Source organism: Chlorocebus sabaeus, chromosome 12, assembly GCF_047675955.1.
Source record: "Chlorocebus sabaeus isolate Y175 chromosome 12, mChlSab1.0.hap1, whole genome shotgun sequence".
In the NCBI taxonomy this organism is placed as follows: Eukaryota; Metazoa; Chordata; class Mammalia; order Primates; family Cercopithecidae; genus Chlorocebus; species Chlorocebus sabaeus.
In genome coordinates this window covers 28,808,163-28,826,612 of record NC_132915.1, presented here as the reverse complement: position 1 = coordinate 28,826,612, position 18,450 = coordinate 28,808,163, and the positions used below count along the sequence as shown (strand labels likewise).

At 39.8% G+C, this 18,450-nt stretch overlaps 2 protein-coding genes and 1 pseudogene across 3 annotated transcripts in view; 2 read left to right on the top strand and 1 right to left on the bottom strand.

Moving 5' to 3' along the window:
- PIP5K1B (phosphatidylinositol-4-phosphate 5-kinase type 1 beta) overlaps nt 1-18,450 on the top strand; it is a 305,606-nt gene that overhangs the window by 73,239 nt on the left and 213,917 nt on the right. The gene's annotated exons all lie outside the window — the stretch shown is intronic.
- Nucleotides 2,081-6,426, top strand: PABIR1 (PP2A Aalpha (PPP2R1A) and B55A (PPP2R2A) interacting phosphatase regulator 1). Its single transcript, XM_007969428.3, has one exon. The coding sequence runs from the start codon at nt 2,088-2,090 to the stop codon at nt 3,075-3,077; it is 990 nt and encodes a 329-aa protein (XP_007967619.1). The 5' UTR covers nt 2,081-2,087; the 3' UTR covers nt 3,078-6,426.
- Nucleotides 10,292-12,843, bottom strand: LOC119624369 (AP-3 complex subunit mu-2 pseudogene; annotated as a pseudogene).

Here is an 18,450-nt window from a genome sequence, read left to right as displayed (position 1 = left end):
TAGGTTCTGTTGTTGCCTGGTCTCCCAAATCTCCTTCTTCTGCCTTTCCCAACTTTGGTTTTAGACCTTTCTTTCATCGCAGAATTAGCTATCCTTCTCTAATGCATGTGAAATTCTCTTTCTTTAATCCATGTGAAATTCAGAGAAAACAATACAGGTTTTCAAAATGAGTCCTTGATTCAAATTGGTTCAGATCTTTGTTCTTCCGTGTACTGACTGTAGTACCTTTTGCAGTTTTTGAACCTCAATCATTCCTTCACAAAATGAGCATAACAATATCTACGCAGTGAGGATTAAGTGGGATTATGGTGTTTAAAGTACCTAGCAGGGAGTAGGCACTTAGAAAATGTTGGTTCTTTCTACCTTCTGTTCTTCTGCTTCAGATCTCTTAATTTCTACAGCTCTAAATGTGCTCTTTTCCTCTCTCAGTAAATAATACTACCATCTCACCAGTTTAAATAAAACAAGCTATGAGTCCCCTTTGAATAATCTATTTCTTTCACAATCTAAATTTAATCCATCTGCAAATCCTATTGGTTCTAACTCAACACATAGCCTCAGTCTCTCTACTTCTCCCCATTGACACTGCTACAACCCTAGTCCAAGACTCTTATCTGTATTGTTGCCATAGGCCCTGAATTCATCCTTCTGCCTCCACTGTGGTCCTCTTTCAGCCTGTTTTCCACAGAGCCTAAGTGATATTTACAACATAAACCAGATAATATCATTCCCCTGCTTAAAACCCTCCAGTGGCTTTTCATCATACTCAGAATGAGATCCAACTCTTACCCTCTGCTAACACTCGCCGCTCTTATGCTTCAGTAGCACTGCCCTTCTTTCTTTTTCTGCTTACTCATCAAACTCATGGCTGCCTCGGGCCTTAGCACTTGCTATTCTCTCTGCTTGGAATACTCATTCCTCAGATGTCCACGTGACTTGCTGCTGCTTGTCATTTAGATCTCAGCTCTAATTGTCCGCTGCCTTCTATCAGTAGTGCTCCATCACACCATCTTGTTTTTCCTAAGGCTTTACCACTATCTGAAAATAGCCTGCGTTTATTTCTGTATTTTCCCCTCAGTAAGAATTAAAAGTTCTCAGACTAGGGCCCATTTCCTAGCAGTGTTTGGCACATAGTAAGTATGCTGGGGGGAAAAAAAAAAAAAAAAAAAAAAAAAAAACCTTGACTGAATAAATGAACAAATAAACTCACTTTTAATGAGATATCAAGGTTTCATATTAATTATATGAGCCAAGAATAGTGTTTTTATTTTTAAAATGTGAGGACCTACTGGTTTTCCTTTAATCCTTCATACTTCACACATATGCTTGTGCTGGAACTATGACTGTAAATCAGTATCAATACCATCCCCTGTTTTGGCTTTTTCCCCTAACTTAAACAGTTCTCATTTACTTTTCTCTCCATCTCCACTTCCACACAGTCACCTTAGTGCAAATTACCATCCTCTCTGGCCTTTTTTCTGTAACGTTTTAATCTCCCAGTATTTGTTCTCCAGACTGCAGGCCAGTGAGCTTTTCAGTTGCTATTATACCCATGCTTGAAAACCCTTTAAGTTTTCATTGTTCTCAAGATAAAGACCAGAATGTGGTCTGGTCCACCACCTCACGTCACGCCAGCCCTCACTCTCCACTCCAGGCCACACTTTCTCCTCCCCTCCTGGTTCCCGCCTGCCACCTGGCTGGGTCGCCCTTGCTTCCCGCTTCCCGCTTCCTGCGAAGTTTTACATCGCACCCATTTCGCCCACTTCTTCGGATTTCAGGACACTGTTCCTTCCTCGAGGAAGCCCTCCCTGATTCGGCCAAGCGCCACTCCCCGTCATACAGCCCCACATCACCATGGGCCTCTCTTTCAGGGCTTTGTTCGTTTTATAAGTATGTACTCCAGAATATGACAATCTTATTGACGTTCGTCAATGCCAGTTTGCGCTCAATAGCTATTTGCTGAAGGAATATACGGACTAGCGGCCTGACCACTCCTCGCCCCTCCCCTACCACTGCCGCGCAGATGTTACGCATAAAGCAGGCGCCTCGAGGACGGACATCGCGAGCGCCTGCGCGAAGGGGTACGCATGCGCAGAGGGGCCAGCCCGCTGACAGATTCTCGGTGGCGGCGGCAGCGGCGGCGGCCCTGGACTGCGGGGAATGGGAATCCTAGGTCCCTGACTGAGCACCTCCCCCGCCTCCCTGCCCCCGACATGGCTCAGGAGAAGATGGAGCTAGACCTGGAGCTGCCTCCGGGTACGGGCGGGAGCCCGGCGGAGGGCGGCGGCAGCGGCGGCGGCGGGGGCCTCAGGAGGTCTAACAGCGCCCCCCTGATCCACGGCCTCAGTGACACTTCGCCGGTGTTCCAGGCCGAGGCGCCGAGCGCCAGGCGGAACAGCACAACGTTCCCGAGCCGCCACGGCCTGCTGCTACCGGCCTCCCCTGTCCGCATGCACAGCAGCCGCTTGCACCAGATCAAACAAGAAGAGGGTATGGACTTGATCAACCGAGAGACGGTCCACGAACGGGAGGTGCAGACCGCAATGCAGATAAGCCACTCCTGGGAGGAAAGTTTCAGCCTGAGTGACAACGACGTGGAGAAATCCGCCTCCCCCAAGCGCATCGATTTCATTCCTGTGTCACCGGCACCGTCACCCACTCGGGGAATTGGGAAGCAGTGTTTTTCGCCATCCTTGCAAAGTTTTGTAAGTAGCAACGGATTGCCTCCAAGCCCTATTCCCAGCCCAACGACCCGATTTACCACCCGGAGAAGCCAGAGCCCCATCAATTGCATTAGACCAAGTGTTCTTGGACCATTGAAAAGAAAATGTGAAATGGAAACTGATTATCAGCCAAAGAGATTTTTCCAGGGCATCACCAACATGCTTTCTTCTGACGTTGCACAGCTGTCAGATCCTGGTGTGTGTGTATCTTCGGATACCCTTGATGGAAACAGCAGCAGTGCCGGATCTTCTTGTAACTCACCAGCGAAAGTCAGCACTACCACCGACTCTCCTGTGTCACCTGCCCAAGCGGCTTCTCCATTTATTCCACTAGATGAACTTTCGTCTAAGTGATTCACTCATCCTGAGACTTTCTTTTTGCAGTGGAGAGAGAGAATAATCAAGTTGGGGCAAACGCTGAACTTTGTCAATTAATTTGAGGCTATTTCCTTTTCGACCCCTTTTCTTTTTTGAAATTTCCTGAAATGATGTTATTCTAGAGAACTTCTATGTCAGGTTCCTGCGGATACCTTTGAATTCAGTGTAGTAATATTTTCAGACGTTTCCCCAATAAGTGTGTTGAAGCATACATCTTTACGCTGCTACTATGTCTAAATACATATGTTATCCCTTGATTTTTTTAAATAATTGAGAGCTCTATTTATTTATGGGATTATTAAGTTCTGATGAAAATATAAATGTTGACTTAATCAGCATAGTAAACTGATGTTTAAAATTCCATACTTCATGCCCACACTAATTTTTAATGTTATTTTCAGTGGTTTGCCGATTTCCATTTGATGAAGAACTATACAGCTTAAAAAAAAAAATACGTTAGTTATATCAATCTAGTGGTTGTCTGTTTTACCCAGGAATTCTTGGATATTTAGTTTTCTGGGTACCGAAGTGGGTGGGAGGGGGGATGATTAGAGAACAAATTATAAAAGTTTGCAACAAATCCTTTCAAATTAAGTATATAAAAGTAAACTTTTAAGGAAAACATTTTTAATGAGATTTTAATAGTAATTCTAGTCAGTCATACAACTATATTATAGAGAAAATAAAAATTTTCCTTTTTTTTTTTTTTAACCAGAAAGTGCATTTGCTTGGGTGCAATCCTAAAGTGAAATGGGACAGTGCCTTGCAGTCTTTGCCCACTGTACATAGGCTAAGGCTAAGCTCTTTGTACTACTGCAAACTTAAAAGTTTTTAAAATGTAGAAAATGTGTGGGAAGGCTTGTTGAACTTTGGCGCACCCAGGTAAACAATTCTCTCAATTGTTGATATACTTTAAAATATTCAGTTGTGCCTCAGTTCCGAAAATTATTGCCAACCAGGAGCCAGAGCAATTTTTGGCTACTTTTCTGCTCTGCCCATCTGTCACCTTACTGGTTTTCCCTTGTTCAGGAAGGAAGCAGCTGTTTCCTTGCCAACAGGTCCCTTCCTCTCCATCTCCCACCAAAGTAGGGCACCATTGATTAGACAAAGGTACAGTGTAACTTGGATTTCTGACAGCAACAACAGGACTGAATTGTTTAACCTCTGTGGTTAAAGCTACAACTTGAGTTGACTGCCTTGGGGATGTCCATTAATTAAGGGGTGATGATTTGCAAGAGAAAATTAGTGGAGAGTCACATAGGTAAATCATTATTTAACTTAGGTTTTGCTAAAGGTAGAGTAGTCGAATGTTCTTTTCTTTGCCTTTACAATTAAGACAAAATAAGAATAACAAATTTTTCTTAATATTCTTCCTTATACCTCATATAGCTTCCTTAACTAGATAGTTTGACAGAAAGAATGGCATACAAAGAGGAAAGGGGGAAAATGACTCAGAACAAGACAAAAGCTCTGACTTTTTAAAGTTATCGCTTACAGAGACTAACAATTTTGTGGAATTTTTACGACTATGAAAATAAATGGAACTGGTCAACTCTTGACGGTTGCCTCAAGATGGAGTGAAATTGCATTGAGGGTAAGACTGTGTCCACAGGTTTAAAATTCTCTCTTCTGAGTAATAGTGTTCATGTGCTCCCATTCTCGACCTTGTTCTTCAAATTCAAACTTAAAATAGTCTGACTTCTTGTTGGGTAACTTGCCCTGCCTCCAGAGGTATTTAAACTTCATTATCTTCAACACAGAAATTGTTAATCTTCTCACTTCACCTATTCTTGCATTATCTCAATTGATGTCATCACTAATTTCCTAAACTAGAAATCATGGAAGCATCTTTGACTTTTCCTTTTCTCTGTTGGATTAGCTTAATCACCAAGTCCTGTCAACTTCTGAAATGAATCTCAAATTTCTTCCTTTCTCTATCTGTTGCCCCTGATTTTGCCTTAAGTTTTTGCCTGAGTGATCTCCCAGGCTGTCTTCTGTCTCCTTTTGGTTCAGTCTTTATACTGCCTCTTGAGAAATCTTTCTAAAATTTAAACTTGATATTTTTCACCCTCTTGCTTGAAAACTTCATTTGCTTCCCCATTTCCTACTCTTTAAGGAATGATTTCTTTAGCCTCAGATAGAAGGTTCTTTATGATCTGGCCATATTCTGCAATAGCTTCAATCCTCTCGTCATCTCTGTTCCAGTATATGTCTTTCCTTCTTATTCTACAAACATTAGACGACTTGATATTCTTTAAATATGTCATGTACTTTCATGTGTCTGTGCTTTGGGATAGATTGTTCCTTCTCCCTAAAATGCCATTCCTATCCTTTTCAGGGAGGCAAATTGCACGTGAGTTTAAGTAGAAGGCAATGTATACCTGCTGATTATAAAATATTTAAACAGTGTACATATTTATGTGGTTTTAAAAGTCTGCTTTTAACTATGTAAAAGTCATCTTCCCTTTCAACAGGTAACTTCTGTTAACAACTTGGTATATATTGTACAAGATGTGTTACTGGCATTTCCATGTATATATGTATATAAATGCAGGAAACCAACATGTCCTTGATACCTCTCTCCTTTTCTTTCTCCCATGTCTAATCATTCCTCAAGTCTTACTGATTTTATCAGCTGGAATTTATCTCCTTATTTCTACCTCTATTGCCACTCTGGTCCCGGCTACCAGCATTTCCCTCTTAGACTTCTGAAGCAACTTCCTAACTCCCACTTGTGCTCATCACACTCACTCTGGTCGGCTATCCTTTCATTCTCTATACAGCGACTAGAGTCATCCTTTTAAAATTGTGGACCTGATCCTTCCATCTCCCAGCTGAAAGCTTTTCATTTGCTTCCTGTTCTCATGAGTATGCCAAAATGTATTAATTCTGGGCTAGGAGGCCCTGAGGAATTTGGTCCTTCCCTCCTCCCCCATTGTTTTCTGTGCTTTGCCCTCACTGGCTTGCTTTTGTTTTCCTTAAATACATCATATTCTCTCCTATTTTAGATCCTTTTCCTAGAGGGTATGGAAACATTTATTTCTGTAAGCTTATTCTATATAGATGGGAAGTTTTTAAATCAAATAAGGTTCTAAGGGTATATGGACAATTTACATGATCATAGCATTGTTCATAACTTCTATCATTATTCTGTAGACTGTAAGGGCTTACTTAGCTCATGTAAGAATTATCCTTCAAAAAGCATTTTTAAGGTATTAGTATTGGTAATCTATAAACTTTGTGCAAGAAGTCCTCAAGTCAATAGCAACATTTATTTAAAGTACAGTTTGTCATATATAATAAACCTCTGGTATATTTTCCTTTATTATGTTTGTTAAAAACACAGTATAAATGGGAGAAATAATTAAGAATCATTAAATCCAAGGCTGCTGGATGTTAGGACCCTTAAGCGTACTTAAAAGATTGATTATAATCAAGAATAACTTGTATCACATTCCCTTCCAGTGATTCACATTTATGAGTTCAACCAGTTACATACCTGTAGCAAGAGACCACTTTATTTGGCAATAAAATTGGGGAAGGAATCAAGACTTAAATGAGGAAAACAGATCTGAAAACATTTTTTTTTTCAGGGTATGTTTATAGATTAGTAGAACAATTTTGAAGATCTAACAGAGGTGGGAGTCAGGGGAATGGTTGCCAGACAATTGAACCAAGAAGATGATGATCATTTCTTGAGTAGCACCAGAGAACAGAAGAAAGAGTTGGCCTTAGAAAGGAGGTCTGGAAACTTATTTTTCTTCTGAAACAGGAAGGAGAGTGAAAAGGCTAGGCAAAGGTATCCGTAAATGTTGAATTGATTTGTTGTTACAGGGGTTTAGGGGTATAGAGGTAGGTATATGAAAAGTAGAATTTGTTTCTGATTGTGCCTATTTTCCAATTATTGAGGAATCTGGGATACATGAGAATAGGGACAGATCATTTGGAAGCTTGAGTACAGTAAAGGTTTAATGTTGCCTCTATGAGAATCTAAAGGAGTAAGTTAAGGACGAGTAGAAGGCTTATTATGCTATGTTGGATGCCAGGTTGCAGTTGGATGGCAGGCACAAGGAAGTGGGTTGGATTGACTAGGTTTGGGAATTGGTTAAGTAGGTGCTAGGTAAAGCCCAGTGTGTGAAGCAGTTAAGGGTTCTGCTGAAAGTGTCGTTTGAATGATTGGCTGAGGCATTGAGGATAAGAGAAGGGAGCAGAGGCTTATGGACTAGACCACTCTTTTCAGGGCTTTGCTTTATCAGCCATGACAAAGTATAGAGAATCTGGTCTCAATGTAGGTCTCTCACTCTAGGAGTTTTGCCCACATTTTTCATGGCTGCTAGAGAATCAGGGCTGAAGGCAAGCCTTGAGTTCCACTTATTTGGTAAAAAATTGTGTCAGATTGCTCACTGTAGCCAAGACAGAGTGCTTTGTGGCTTCTGTAACTTGCCATCCAAGTAAAAAATTTTCTTAAAAGTTGAAATGACCTTTGTATAAAAATAATAAAATACTTGCTATGTGTCAGGGACTGTTCTAAGTGCTAAGCAAATGTATCAATGCATTTAATCTATCACTATCATCTGAGGCAAGTGCTATCGTTATCCTCATTTTATAAATGACGAAATGGAGACAAAGAGAAGCTAAGTAACTTGCCCAGGATTCCAGAGCTGGGAGGTAGGCAGCGAATTATGGTGGTTAAGAATATAGACAGTGGAGCAGGGTGGCTGTGGTGGGGATCAAATGGGTCCACACACAATGTGCTTACAAAGGTGCAGGGCAATTAGCATCCTTGACGGATGAAACTCCTGCTTTCACACTTAGTTAACAGTACACTATCCTTCAAGGCAGGCTATCCTTTTATGAAGCAATTGTTCCTGATATTAACCTTTCTTATAGTGAGCAGACATTTCCCTCTAATGTCCACCATTTAATTCAAGTCCACCTTTGGCAAATGGAAAACAAGCCTTACTCTTTTTTTTAATAGGTGATAGGCCCCTTCTAGAAATCAGAAATGCTGATCCTTCTCTAATGACTACTTCTTCCTTCCAGATTTTAGAAATCTTGAGCCGTGTCTTCAGTATGCTGTCTGTGAAATAAGGCTATCGTTGCTTGGCAGCCAAGATTTTCACCAGATTGTGATTCCCTTATGACTGTTTGCCTTCCTGGGTAGGAAGTGCTAAACGGCCTGATAGTGTGAGTTTTTCCCAGTAATAATAATAATGATGTGTTAATATTTCTTGGGCATTCACTATGGGTCCAGACACTATTTTTAGTGCTTTACATTTGAGTGTTTAAAATCCTCATGACAACCCTGTGAGGCAGGTGCTATGGATTCCCGTTGAAGAGATGAGAAAACCACAGACATTTTCTCAAGTCCCTGTTACTTTCTTTTTTTTTTTCCTTTTGAATTTTGGCCCTTTTGGTTTTTTTAATTATTATTATAAACATTTTTTTTTTAATTACTTGAAGACCATTTCCCAGCTAACTTTAGCAGCTTGCTTTATTTTACTAGTGCTGCTACTTCTGTTTTGAATCACATGATAGGTAATCATTCCTTAAAACAGTATTATATTAAAAGAAGATATCAGGAAGGTTTTTTTTTTAGTAATAGGTAAAAAATTAAAGTGTATAGAAGGAAATCATGGTTCCACAGCTTTATGTATTTTTCCCCTTTAGCATTAATTTTATTCAAAGATTTAGGGGACATTTTTTGTTTTAGAATGAAAAGGGACTAGTAGCTATCTATTGTTATAAATACATGGTAGAATTGAGTACAAAACAAAAGACTGTGAGGAAGTGACCACTTTACCAAGCAGCTTCAAGTAGCAACCATACCCTCCATGGTAACCATTCTCTTAAGGCGATTGATGGAAGAGTTTCCGACCAGAAGGCTAGGATCCAGTACTACCCCAGCATGGACAAATGCAGATGTGAGATCACTCACAGCCATGTCTACCTTCATGGAAAATGAGTCGGCCCTCTCTACTCCAATACCATGACACACAACCTCTGGCTGCCCTCAGGGTTATCGGACTGGCTTCTCTGAAACTCTCCTACTTTTTAGAAAATCCTGTGGAAGGATCAGGTAATAGGGAAAAGGCTGGTGAATTCTATAAAGGGAAGTGAGTAGAATTGGGTTGGGTTAGGGAAGGAAGCATTTTAGGCAGCCACCATGGGAAGAAGGCAGACCACCTTCTCACTGACGGTGAGACCCAAGTGCTAAGGCCAGCAACAGGCAGTGTCTGAAAACTAGTTTGATATCATCACAGTCTTCGAGGGAAAATATGATTCTACTGGGGTTTTCATGTCAATAGTGGACTCGAATTTAAGAAATCTTCAATCCTTTTCTAGAAGCACAAGTGTTTCTTATATATGAGCAGAAGGATCCGAAAGAAACCAACTCTTCTTTCCATCCCTGCTAGTACAGTTTATTCACTTTTCTTGCCAATCTTTCATTTAAAGATGTCTCATAACTCTTCCTTAATTCTCTTTCCTCCTCCTGCATAGATCAGATCCTTAACAAGTCTTTCCTTGACTAACATTCATTTTTCTTTCTTTCTAATCTTTGTTTTCTCTTTTTTTTTTCTTTTTCTTTTTTCTTTTTTTGAGACAGAATCTTGCTCTGTCACCCAGGCTGGAGTGCAGGGGTGCAATCTTGGCTCACTGCAACCTCTGCCTCCCAGGTTCAAGTGATACTCCTGCCTCAACCTCTTGAGTAGTTGGGACTATAGGCTTGTACCACCATGCCTGACTAATTTTTGTATTTTTAGTAGAGACGGGGTTTCACCATGTTGGCCAGGCTGGTCTCAATCTCCTGACCTCTGGTGATCCATCCGCCTCGGCCTTCCAAAGTGCTGGGATTACAGGCTTGAGCCACCACCCCTGGCCTCTTTCTAATCTTTCTACCTTAAAAAATCAACAAAGAAGTCTTTCATCAGCTTCAGATAATTAAAGCCAAGCAAGCAACAAACATTGGTCTTTTTCAGTAGAAACCATGTTAAAAATGGTTACGCAAGCATCAAGTGTCTCCAACCCCGTCACACACCTTGTCCTTGAGAACTGGTTATGCTGTGTTTCAGTTCTGTCCAGTTCTCCCTGGTGACCCTTTCCTCCCTTGATTAGTTCCATAGCACTGCAGGCTAAGGAGGAAAAGGAGTGAGTGGGCCCAGGAGGGTACTGTCCTAGGAGACAGGCTGATACTTTTTACTTTTAGATAAGTAAGATTGAAAAAGTGTTCATGACTCTTCCCTCTGCAAACTCTCCCTTCAGGTTTAAACTTGGAACTTTCTAGCTTTGGTCATGTATTTTATGCCGTTAAAGGATTTGTACTTTTCTCCATACATATCCAGATGACCTTAAGTCTAGAAATAATCAGCTGCTGCATCTTAACTGCAGGTTAATTTTATCATGTTAGAGGAAGATATCAGGAAGGTTTTTTTGGGTTTTTTTTTTTTTTTTTTAGTAATAGGTAAAAGGAAATAATGGTTCCATAGAACCATGGTTCTGGTTTGAAATCTCCAGCGTGAAGACTCATGATCTTCCTTAAACTTGGTAGCTTGTGGCGATTTGTTTTTCCCACATCCCAAAACAGCATCTCTGTGACTGGGCTGAACGTGTGCATCGTTTGTCGTGGAGTCAGGCTCATGTTCAGGACCCCTTTGGGCATCTGGTTGGTGACTGTCACTCCCTCTGTGGTCTTCCCCATTGCCTGCTTGGGCCCCATCATTATTCCAAAGCATACAAGTAAACTACTGTCTCAGAAACTGATATTATGTTTGACATACACTGGGATTGCAACCAGATTCTGTGCACTGACAGGATAAGAGAGCAGTTGAAAATTTCCATCAGGAGGGATGAAAGGATATGCTCAGATTCCCAGCACTTAAACACAAGGATGGAAGCTGACATCATCCAACCACCTGGGGTTCATGAAGGGAAGTGTAAGGTCTGGCATTCCAATCAGCTTGACACAGCATCAATCACCCCCTGGGTTTCAGCTGCAATTGTAGAACCTGATTTATCAATAATGGCATCAATCTCTTCAATCACATCAAAATAGGCCTCATTGTTAGTGTATTTCACCCCAGTACCTCGCCAAGGCACCACTGACAGTTATCCAGTGGGAAGTTGGTCACCCACATTGGTGCTTCCTGTAATGATGTTGACAACTGTTCAAAGGATAGTGGGAAACTTTGTCAGTTCTTTGAGGATATTCAACTCGGTAGCCAATGAGTCAGCTTGGAAACCCATTGCCAAGCATCTCTTCTAATGCTGCGTAAACCACAACCACATTGTCCTTGATCACTAATTCTGAACAGTCTCCAAAATAATCCTGAAATGTGTCTACTACTTGGTGAAGAAACTCAGTGACAAATAGAGAGGACACCTCCATCTGGATCACAGCCACAAAAAAAAGTCTTGTGATGGTAAACACTTAAGAGACAGTGGTAAGGGGTAGGGATAACTGGAGGCACATTTTCTGCTTCAGCAGCTTATTCTTGCACCTCAAAAAAGTGATCACAAACAGAACAGTACACCACACTTTTCCAGTGTTTCTCCAGGAAAATATCTTCAGAGGAGTTGATCAAGAAAAGTCTATAAATCATGATAGACTGTGATTGTCAAGTGAGAAAGGAAAGCCTTTTTCAGTCTGAAAGCCTCAGGACTCTGCAGATTTTCAACTCCATCTTTCAAGACCAGGCTCAATCTTCCTCTACTGCATGAGCCTGAAGTATCCCTCCCTTGAATACCCAGCCTCACTCCTCGGGGCGCCTGATGCTTGCTCCACATTATGAACAGGTCCTGCCCTGCTCTGCTTTACATATTTTTTAACTGACTTTATATTTGAAATTTGAAATTACCAATCCCACGAATTTTAGATTTTTTTGTTTTCTTTAAATGTATACATATATAAACAGTCATATATAATTTATACAGTATCCTTGGTTGTTCCTAGATTGTCATTCCTAGGGAAACAAAGACAAGAACCAGTTTGACCCTTCCCTCCCCTCCTTTCTCCTAAAAAACTCTGTAAGTTAAAAATGTGGCATTTTTTAAAAGGAAAAATATAACACCAAGATTCAAAGAAGGATCACGCTTACCTCTTCTTTCTCTATGAGAAACTCTCCCCAGAGGTAGAGATTTAAATTCAGAGGAATTGAGCAATCTTTGAGAAACTTTACTTTTTAAAAACTTTGCTTCATAGAAAAATCAATTCACTGGTGAATAAGAGGATCCAAAAAAGGAAAACTTCCCTTTGAAAACATTCTAGAATTGGTGATTAGACTCCCAGTTTCACACTATCACGTACTTACATTAGACATTTTGGAAAAAACCATCAAAAGTCACAGTTCCAAAAGTTTAGTCTTATTTTTAGAAGTTTAGTAAATATTTAGAAATCACTTCAACAGTGACTTTTTGTTCTATATGTTGCTTGTTTGTGAAAATAATTTTATAACAGAATAAGGTTAGGCAGATAATGTCAAATACTGGGGTCTTGTGTATATATACCCAGACACACATGAGCATGCACACACACACACACCCCCACACCCACTCACTCACCCTTGTGGACCTCTTTCTGCATTCCTGGAGCCATATTTAGCTTTCCTCCCATTTTAGATTTTCTTCCAATTTTCCCTTCGTTTTCTTAAACAGAAACTTGGGCTTTGTAAATGATGCTGAACTATGCATATACCTATGTAGGTACTATTGACCTATATAGAAAGTGTGCTGTGCTTTGATTTTGCATCAGTGGTCCAGATTTCAAGTGCTGCCCTAAGAAGTAAGTATTTGGTACTTGTACCTAGGACCTCTTTGTGCCTGATTTCTGTTTCTCCTTTTTGAATTTCTAGAATAAATATTCAGGGAGATGTAAAAAATACTCATTTACAAATTTTAAGGCAACATGACTGAAACTAGAGAACACAGAACCTATTGCTTTTGTTTACCTGCAGAAGTTCGGTTCTGTATCAATGCCAGGTATAATTCTGGTTTTTTTCCAATTGCCTACAGTGGTACCCCAAACCAAACTAACCTCTTAAGGCTTGGCTAGCAAGGCATGTTGTGAAAGAATACAATTGAGAAAGATCTTTTGTGCCCCAGCAGAGTAAAATGGTTGTTTGAGGTAATCGCTCCTGGGATTCGACAATCCTTTTCTCTTGCTTTAAGGACAAAGAAAGATTTTAATGTTGAGATGCCAAGAGGATTATCAGAACTTGGGAGTGACAAATAGCTGTTGAGTATTGGTATCTTTTGGGAAGGAAAATATGAGATGTTTGGGAGGGTGTGGGAGTGAGGGGATGATGGATGGATTGGGTATTTCTTTTGGCACTGTAAATGTTCTCTTGGACTATCATTGTGAGCTCCCTGTTGAGTAAAGAATGACATTGAGGGTGGTTTTCTTCATTGTTTGTTTCACTTCATTTAGGTTTTGGATTTGAATCAGGATGTGTTGTTTAAGAATTTCTTGGAGTCTCTTTCCCTCAATGCTCTCTTCTTTTGAGTCCTCTGGGGGGAAAAAGGTAAATAATATAATTGTCAGGTTACTTTGAGTCAAGAACTAAAATTCCTGATGCTCTTTACCAATTTATATTGCATTTCTAACTCTGAATTTAAATTTCATACCTTTTTTATATAGTCTTTCTCAAGGCCCCGTTTACCATACTACTTGCTTTCAGATGTTTCTAAAATGCAAACTTGAAAATGCAACTGTAATGACTACCCCTTAAGTTCAAGTTTAAATGAAACTATGCAGTATGAGTAAAAGACCTCTCCACCTCAACATATCCATCCTGGATTCCAGGACTCTAGCCAACTGAGCTGCCTGGAGTTCGGTGCTTTCTGTGTATGCTTACTGGCTGTGCTTTCAGACAAGCTGTGTCCTCTGCTTAAAATGGCATCTTCTTCCTCCTTCCTCCACAACCCCTGCCAACTCTCTTTCCTTAACTAACTCCTTAAAAATTTAGTTCAAGGGGCACATCTTTCCTAATGGCCTCTGCCTCTACAACCTTGGTCAGTTAGGTGCTTTCTTCTGTGATCCTGTTGTTCCCAGGGCTTCCCTCTGTAAAGGCAATTAATAGTCTAAATTGTATTTGTATGGTTTCTTTTCTCTTTGCCCCATGCAAAAATAGGGACTAAGCCTTTTATTTATGTCCCTAACACAGGGAGATAATGCAGAGCACATTATAGTTTCCCAAATTTATGTTGGATAGATGAATTAATGGATGGATAAATGGATGAACAAATGGTACACAGTTTCTGTTCTGTTTTGTTGATTTCACGATATTTGTGGTGAGATTTTATTTCTTCCATTTACAATCACAGTGCCATTTAGAAATTCATTCAACAAGCATTTATTCAGCATTTACTGTGGCACACATGTCTTTTAAGAGAAAGGAATGTAGTAAGATTCTGAGTGGAACAAGTTCAGTCACATGGCTGAGCCCTTTATAGTTTGCTAAGAGACTAGAAACTCATTCATCAAGCAATTTTGATTAAAGCACTGATCATGTGCCTCACACTGGGCCAGTCTCTTAGGATACTTTGGTGTACAAAACAGACTCCTGCCCTGTAGAACCCACATTTTGCATACATTCTAACAGGGTAGAAGGAGGGGCAGTACCAAACATAAAAATAAGTAAATTACTATGTATATATACACACAAAGTATGTGTGTGTGTATGTGTATACACATATAGCGTAAGGAACAGGAGCTCAAGATGGCTGAAGCAGAGTCGTTGAAGGGAAAAATAGTTGGGGGGATTAGAGAGGTGGGCAATAGTGAGGATTATTGCAAACACAGGTGGCATAGTATCTTGTATGAAGGACACTGGCTTTATGGGTGAGATGAGAGCCATCGCAGAGCTTTGAGCACAGGAGTGACATGATCTGTCTTAGATTTTAAAAGGATCACTCCTGCTGTGTTGAGACTAGACTCTTGAGGGCATGATAGAGGCAGGGGAACCAATTAGGAGGCTATCCAGCAATCCAGGTAAGAGATAATGATAGCGTGGATGAGGGTGGTAGCAGTGGAGGTGGAAGAAGTGGCTAAATTCTAGATATATTTTGAAGACAGACCAATAGATTTTGCTAGTAGATTTAAGGTGGGCATAAGAGGGAGAGAAGTTAAGGATAACTGAAAGGTTTGGGTCCTCAACAACAGGAAGGATTGGAGTTGCCATCAGCTGAAATATGGAAATCTATGGGTGAAGTAGAATAATTTTTGGCAGGGGGAGGAGCTGTGGCTGTGGAGGTGAGTGGCATTAGCTGCTGAGTTTCGTATATGTTAAGTAAGCAATCTTTATTAGACATTCAAGTGGAGGCATCAAGTAAGCAGTTAGATACCTGAGTCAAGTTCAGGAAAGAGGACTGGACTGAAATACACAATTGTGAGTCATCTGCCTGTGGATGGTGAAGTCAGGAGAGTAGATGGGATGACTAAGGGAAAAGTGTCATTAAAGAAAAGACTAAGAACTGAACCTTGAAGCATTCTATAACATTGAAAGATCAGGAAAAGGAAACCAAGCTGGAGCAATCAGAGAGGTAGGAAAACCAAGAGAGCACGGCGCTTTAGAAACCATGTGAAGAAGACATGTGAGAGAAGATGCAGTGCTGGTGTGTCAGTTGCAGCTGATCTGACAAGTGAGATGAAGTCTAATCACTGAGCGCTGGATGTATTGACATAGAGGTTACAAGTCACTTGTGTGAGATTCATTGCGGTGGGGTTGTGCAGTTGGAGCCTGACTTGAGTGGAGTTAAAACAGAGTACAGTGAGCACAACTAGAGACAGCCAGATGGCTAAAGAAGGATGTGGGTTCTTCTAGATTCTTGAGGTTAAAAAGGAACTGAAGCGAAAGGTCATCTTCCTCCCCTTTTATTGGTAGATTGGTATTAAGTGTTTCACAAGAAATACTCCTTTGCACATATATAATTATAGCTTGGGGGAACAATCAAGGATAAATGACAGTTTCTTTTCTTTCTTTCTTTGGCATTATTGTGAGAGGGAACAATTTTGTAAGTAAATGTTTTCACTCCAAACATGAGTAAACTGTTCAAGCTAAGGGCTTACTGACTTCCTTCCTTCATGGGTTTGTCTGGTTCATCTTATTCCCTTGTCATCTATTTCTCCTGATGGCTTTTTTCCACTTATAAATTGAAATATAGTTCCACACCCATGACACAATTATTTCTGTAACTTTGGCCCAGTTTCCTAACCCGAGACATTTTTCTCTTCAGTGAGTGCTGTAAATTAAAAAAAAAGAAAAAAAATAGTTCATTGTCCTCTTAGGTTTTATTCAGGAGCAGATTTTTCCCTATTCCTTTGTAAAATTATTGCTGAATAGTGGGAGAGGAGAGGACCAGTAATGATAGGAAAGAAACAATATTTTCCTCACTTTGAATCGCTAAGATTTCGTTCTAATCATAGAATATCGTCAGGTTCCTTCTTGTGGGTTGGGAAGTCTGTCTGGATCCTTTACAAAAGAGGACTGAGGGACATCCAAGCCATATTTGTAAGTAGCAGGGAAAAATGCCTTCTCCTGGAACTACTTATCTCTCCTGATGATGCGTTTCTTTCTTTCAAGACGTCAGTCAAGTGCTGTGTACTCCATGGAATGTCCTCTGATCCTTCCGGCTGTAGGTAGTATTGGTTTTCCTCTGAATCAGTGTACTACCTTCTGCCTGTACTCCTTACTTTGTTAGAGAGAGAGAGAGAGAGTGTGTGTGTGTGTGTGGGGGGGGAGAGAGAGAGAGAGAGAGAGAGAGTGTGTGCGCGCATGTGTGTTTTAATGGTTAAAACAACTGTGTGTGTCTCTACAGGCTGGTAGAACTGCATTCCATACCTAACCTTCTAACTTCCAAGCTTTCTGATTTTAGGCAAATTGCTTAATCTTTGTGTGTCTTAGTCTTTTCATCTGTTAAATGGGAGTAGTTCTTATCACAAAAAGTAGTAAGGATTAGAAAGGAATTCTCTATAAAATTATAAAGTTATTTATTCAGAAAACTGGTAACTTAAATAAATGGAAACCCGAAGAATATATATAATGTATGGAATAAACCCCTATCTTTAGGGCAGATTTTCTGAAGGAAAGAGACAATAGTTTCTCTGTCTTTCCTAATACCAGTTCACTGAGAAACAAGTCAGTGAATGTTTATTAATGGTGATAGATAACACTGGGAAAATATGTGGAATGGTTGCTCACAGAAATTTGTGATATGTATGTCATAAAGTATTTGCACATTAGCAAATGTTTTAGACTTTAGGAAATCTTCCAGACTAAAACTCTTGCTAGGGAAATGATGTTGCAATTTTGATGGTATATGAAGTCAGCGAGCTTTCCATTTAGTTTTCCTAACATTCATGCAAATTGCTGGGTTTCACCTATTTCATTCATATTTTCCTAGAGAATTCAGAAGTCTGCTTTAATTTTAACATAGTCAATCGACCTTTTCTATAATTAGGAAAAGAAGTTAAATGACATTTACTTTTCAGCAAACTTGCATAAGACATGTATTTTAATCATATAAAAGATTAGAAGAACGAAATATACTGAAACAATCAAATTACACCTTCTAATGAGAGAAGCGATGCAAGTTCATTTTAGAAATTGTAGAAAATTCTGATAAGCAAAAGCAGTACACTTCACTGAGATGCCATTGTTTGCACTTCATGTATATTGTTCCAGGCTTTTCCTATGTCTAAATATGCATATGTGATGTCATAAAACAATAGCATCCTGCTGTATATTCAGCTCCATAAACTGCTTTTATTCCCCCATGTAATATACAGCGAATGTTTTAAATATGCTTTGGCATTTTTTTGATAGTTGCATGATTTTTTTGGTATTTTTTTTGATAGTTGCATATTATTTTTTTCTGTGGATGTACTACAGTTAATCCACTGTTACTCTTTAGTTTATTTTCGATTTTTTCCTCAATTACAATGTTCTGATGTACATCTGAACAAACTTTTAAAATTTAAAGACCATAAACATTTCTTAGATTTGCCAGTATAAAATACCTAATTCAATTTTGTTCATTCTTAAAACATTCCTTTGTGAACCAGTTTTGTTATTTATTTGATGGTCATGTTTGGAGCTCCTGTGTGTGACTGAAAAAAAAGAAAAGAAGTGTAGTTTTCTGAAAATAATCTGCATTTCAGGTTTTTTCATGAATCTAAGACAGCATTTTCCTCATTTGATCAAAACTAGAGAGTTTTGATAATGTCATCAGGAATTGGTGCTCCGAGGTTGTCTTCTCCTCAACCAGAGCAACCTGTAATTCATGGCTAGTGAGGTTGCCGGGAAGTCAGTGATCTTTACCATTGTGTCATTTGAATGAAAGAAAGGCTGGAGCA

Excerpts from the sequence above, each read along its gene's own strand:
- PABIR1 (XM_007969428.3), top strand. The coding sequence starts at position 2,088 with ATGCGCAGAGGGGCCAGCCCGCTGACAGATTCTCGGTGGCGGCGGCAG.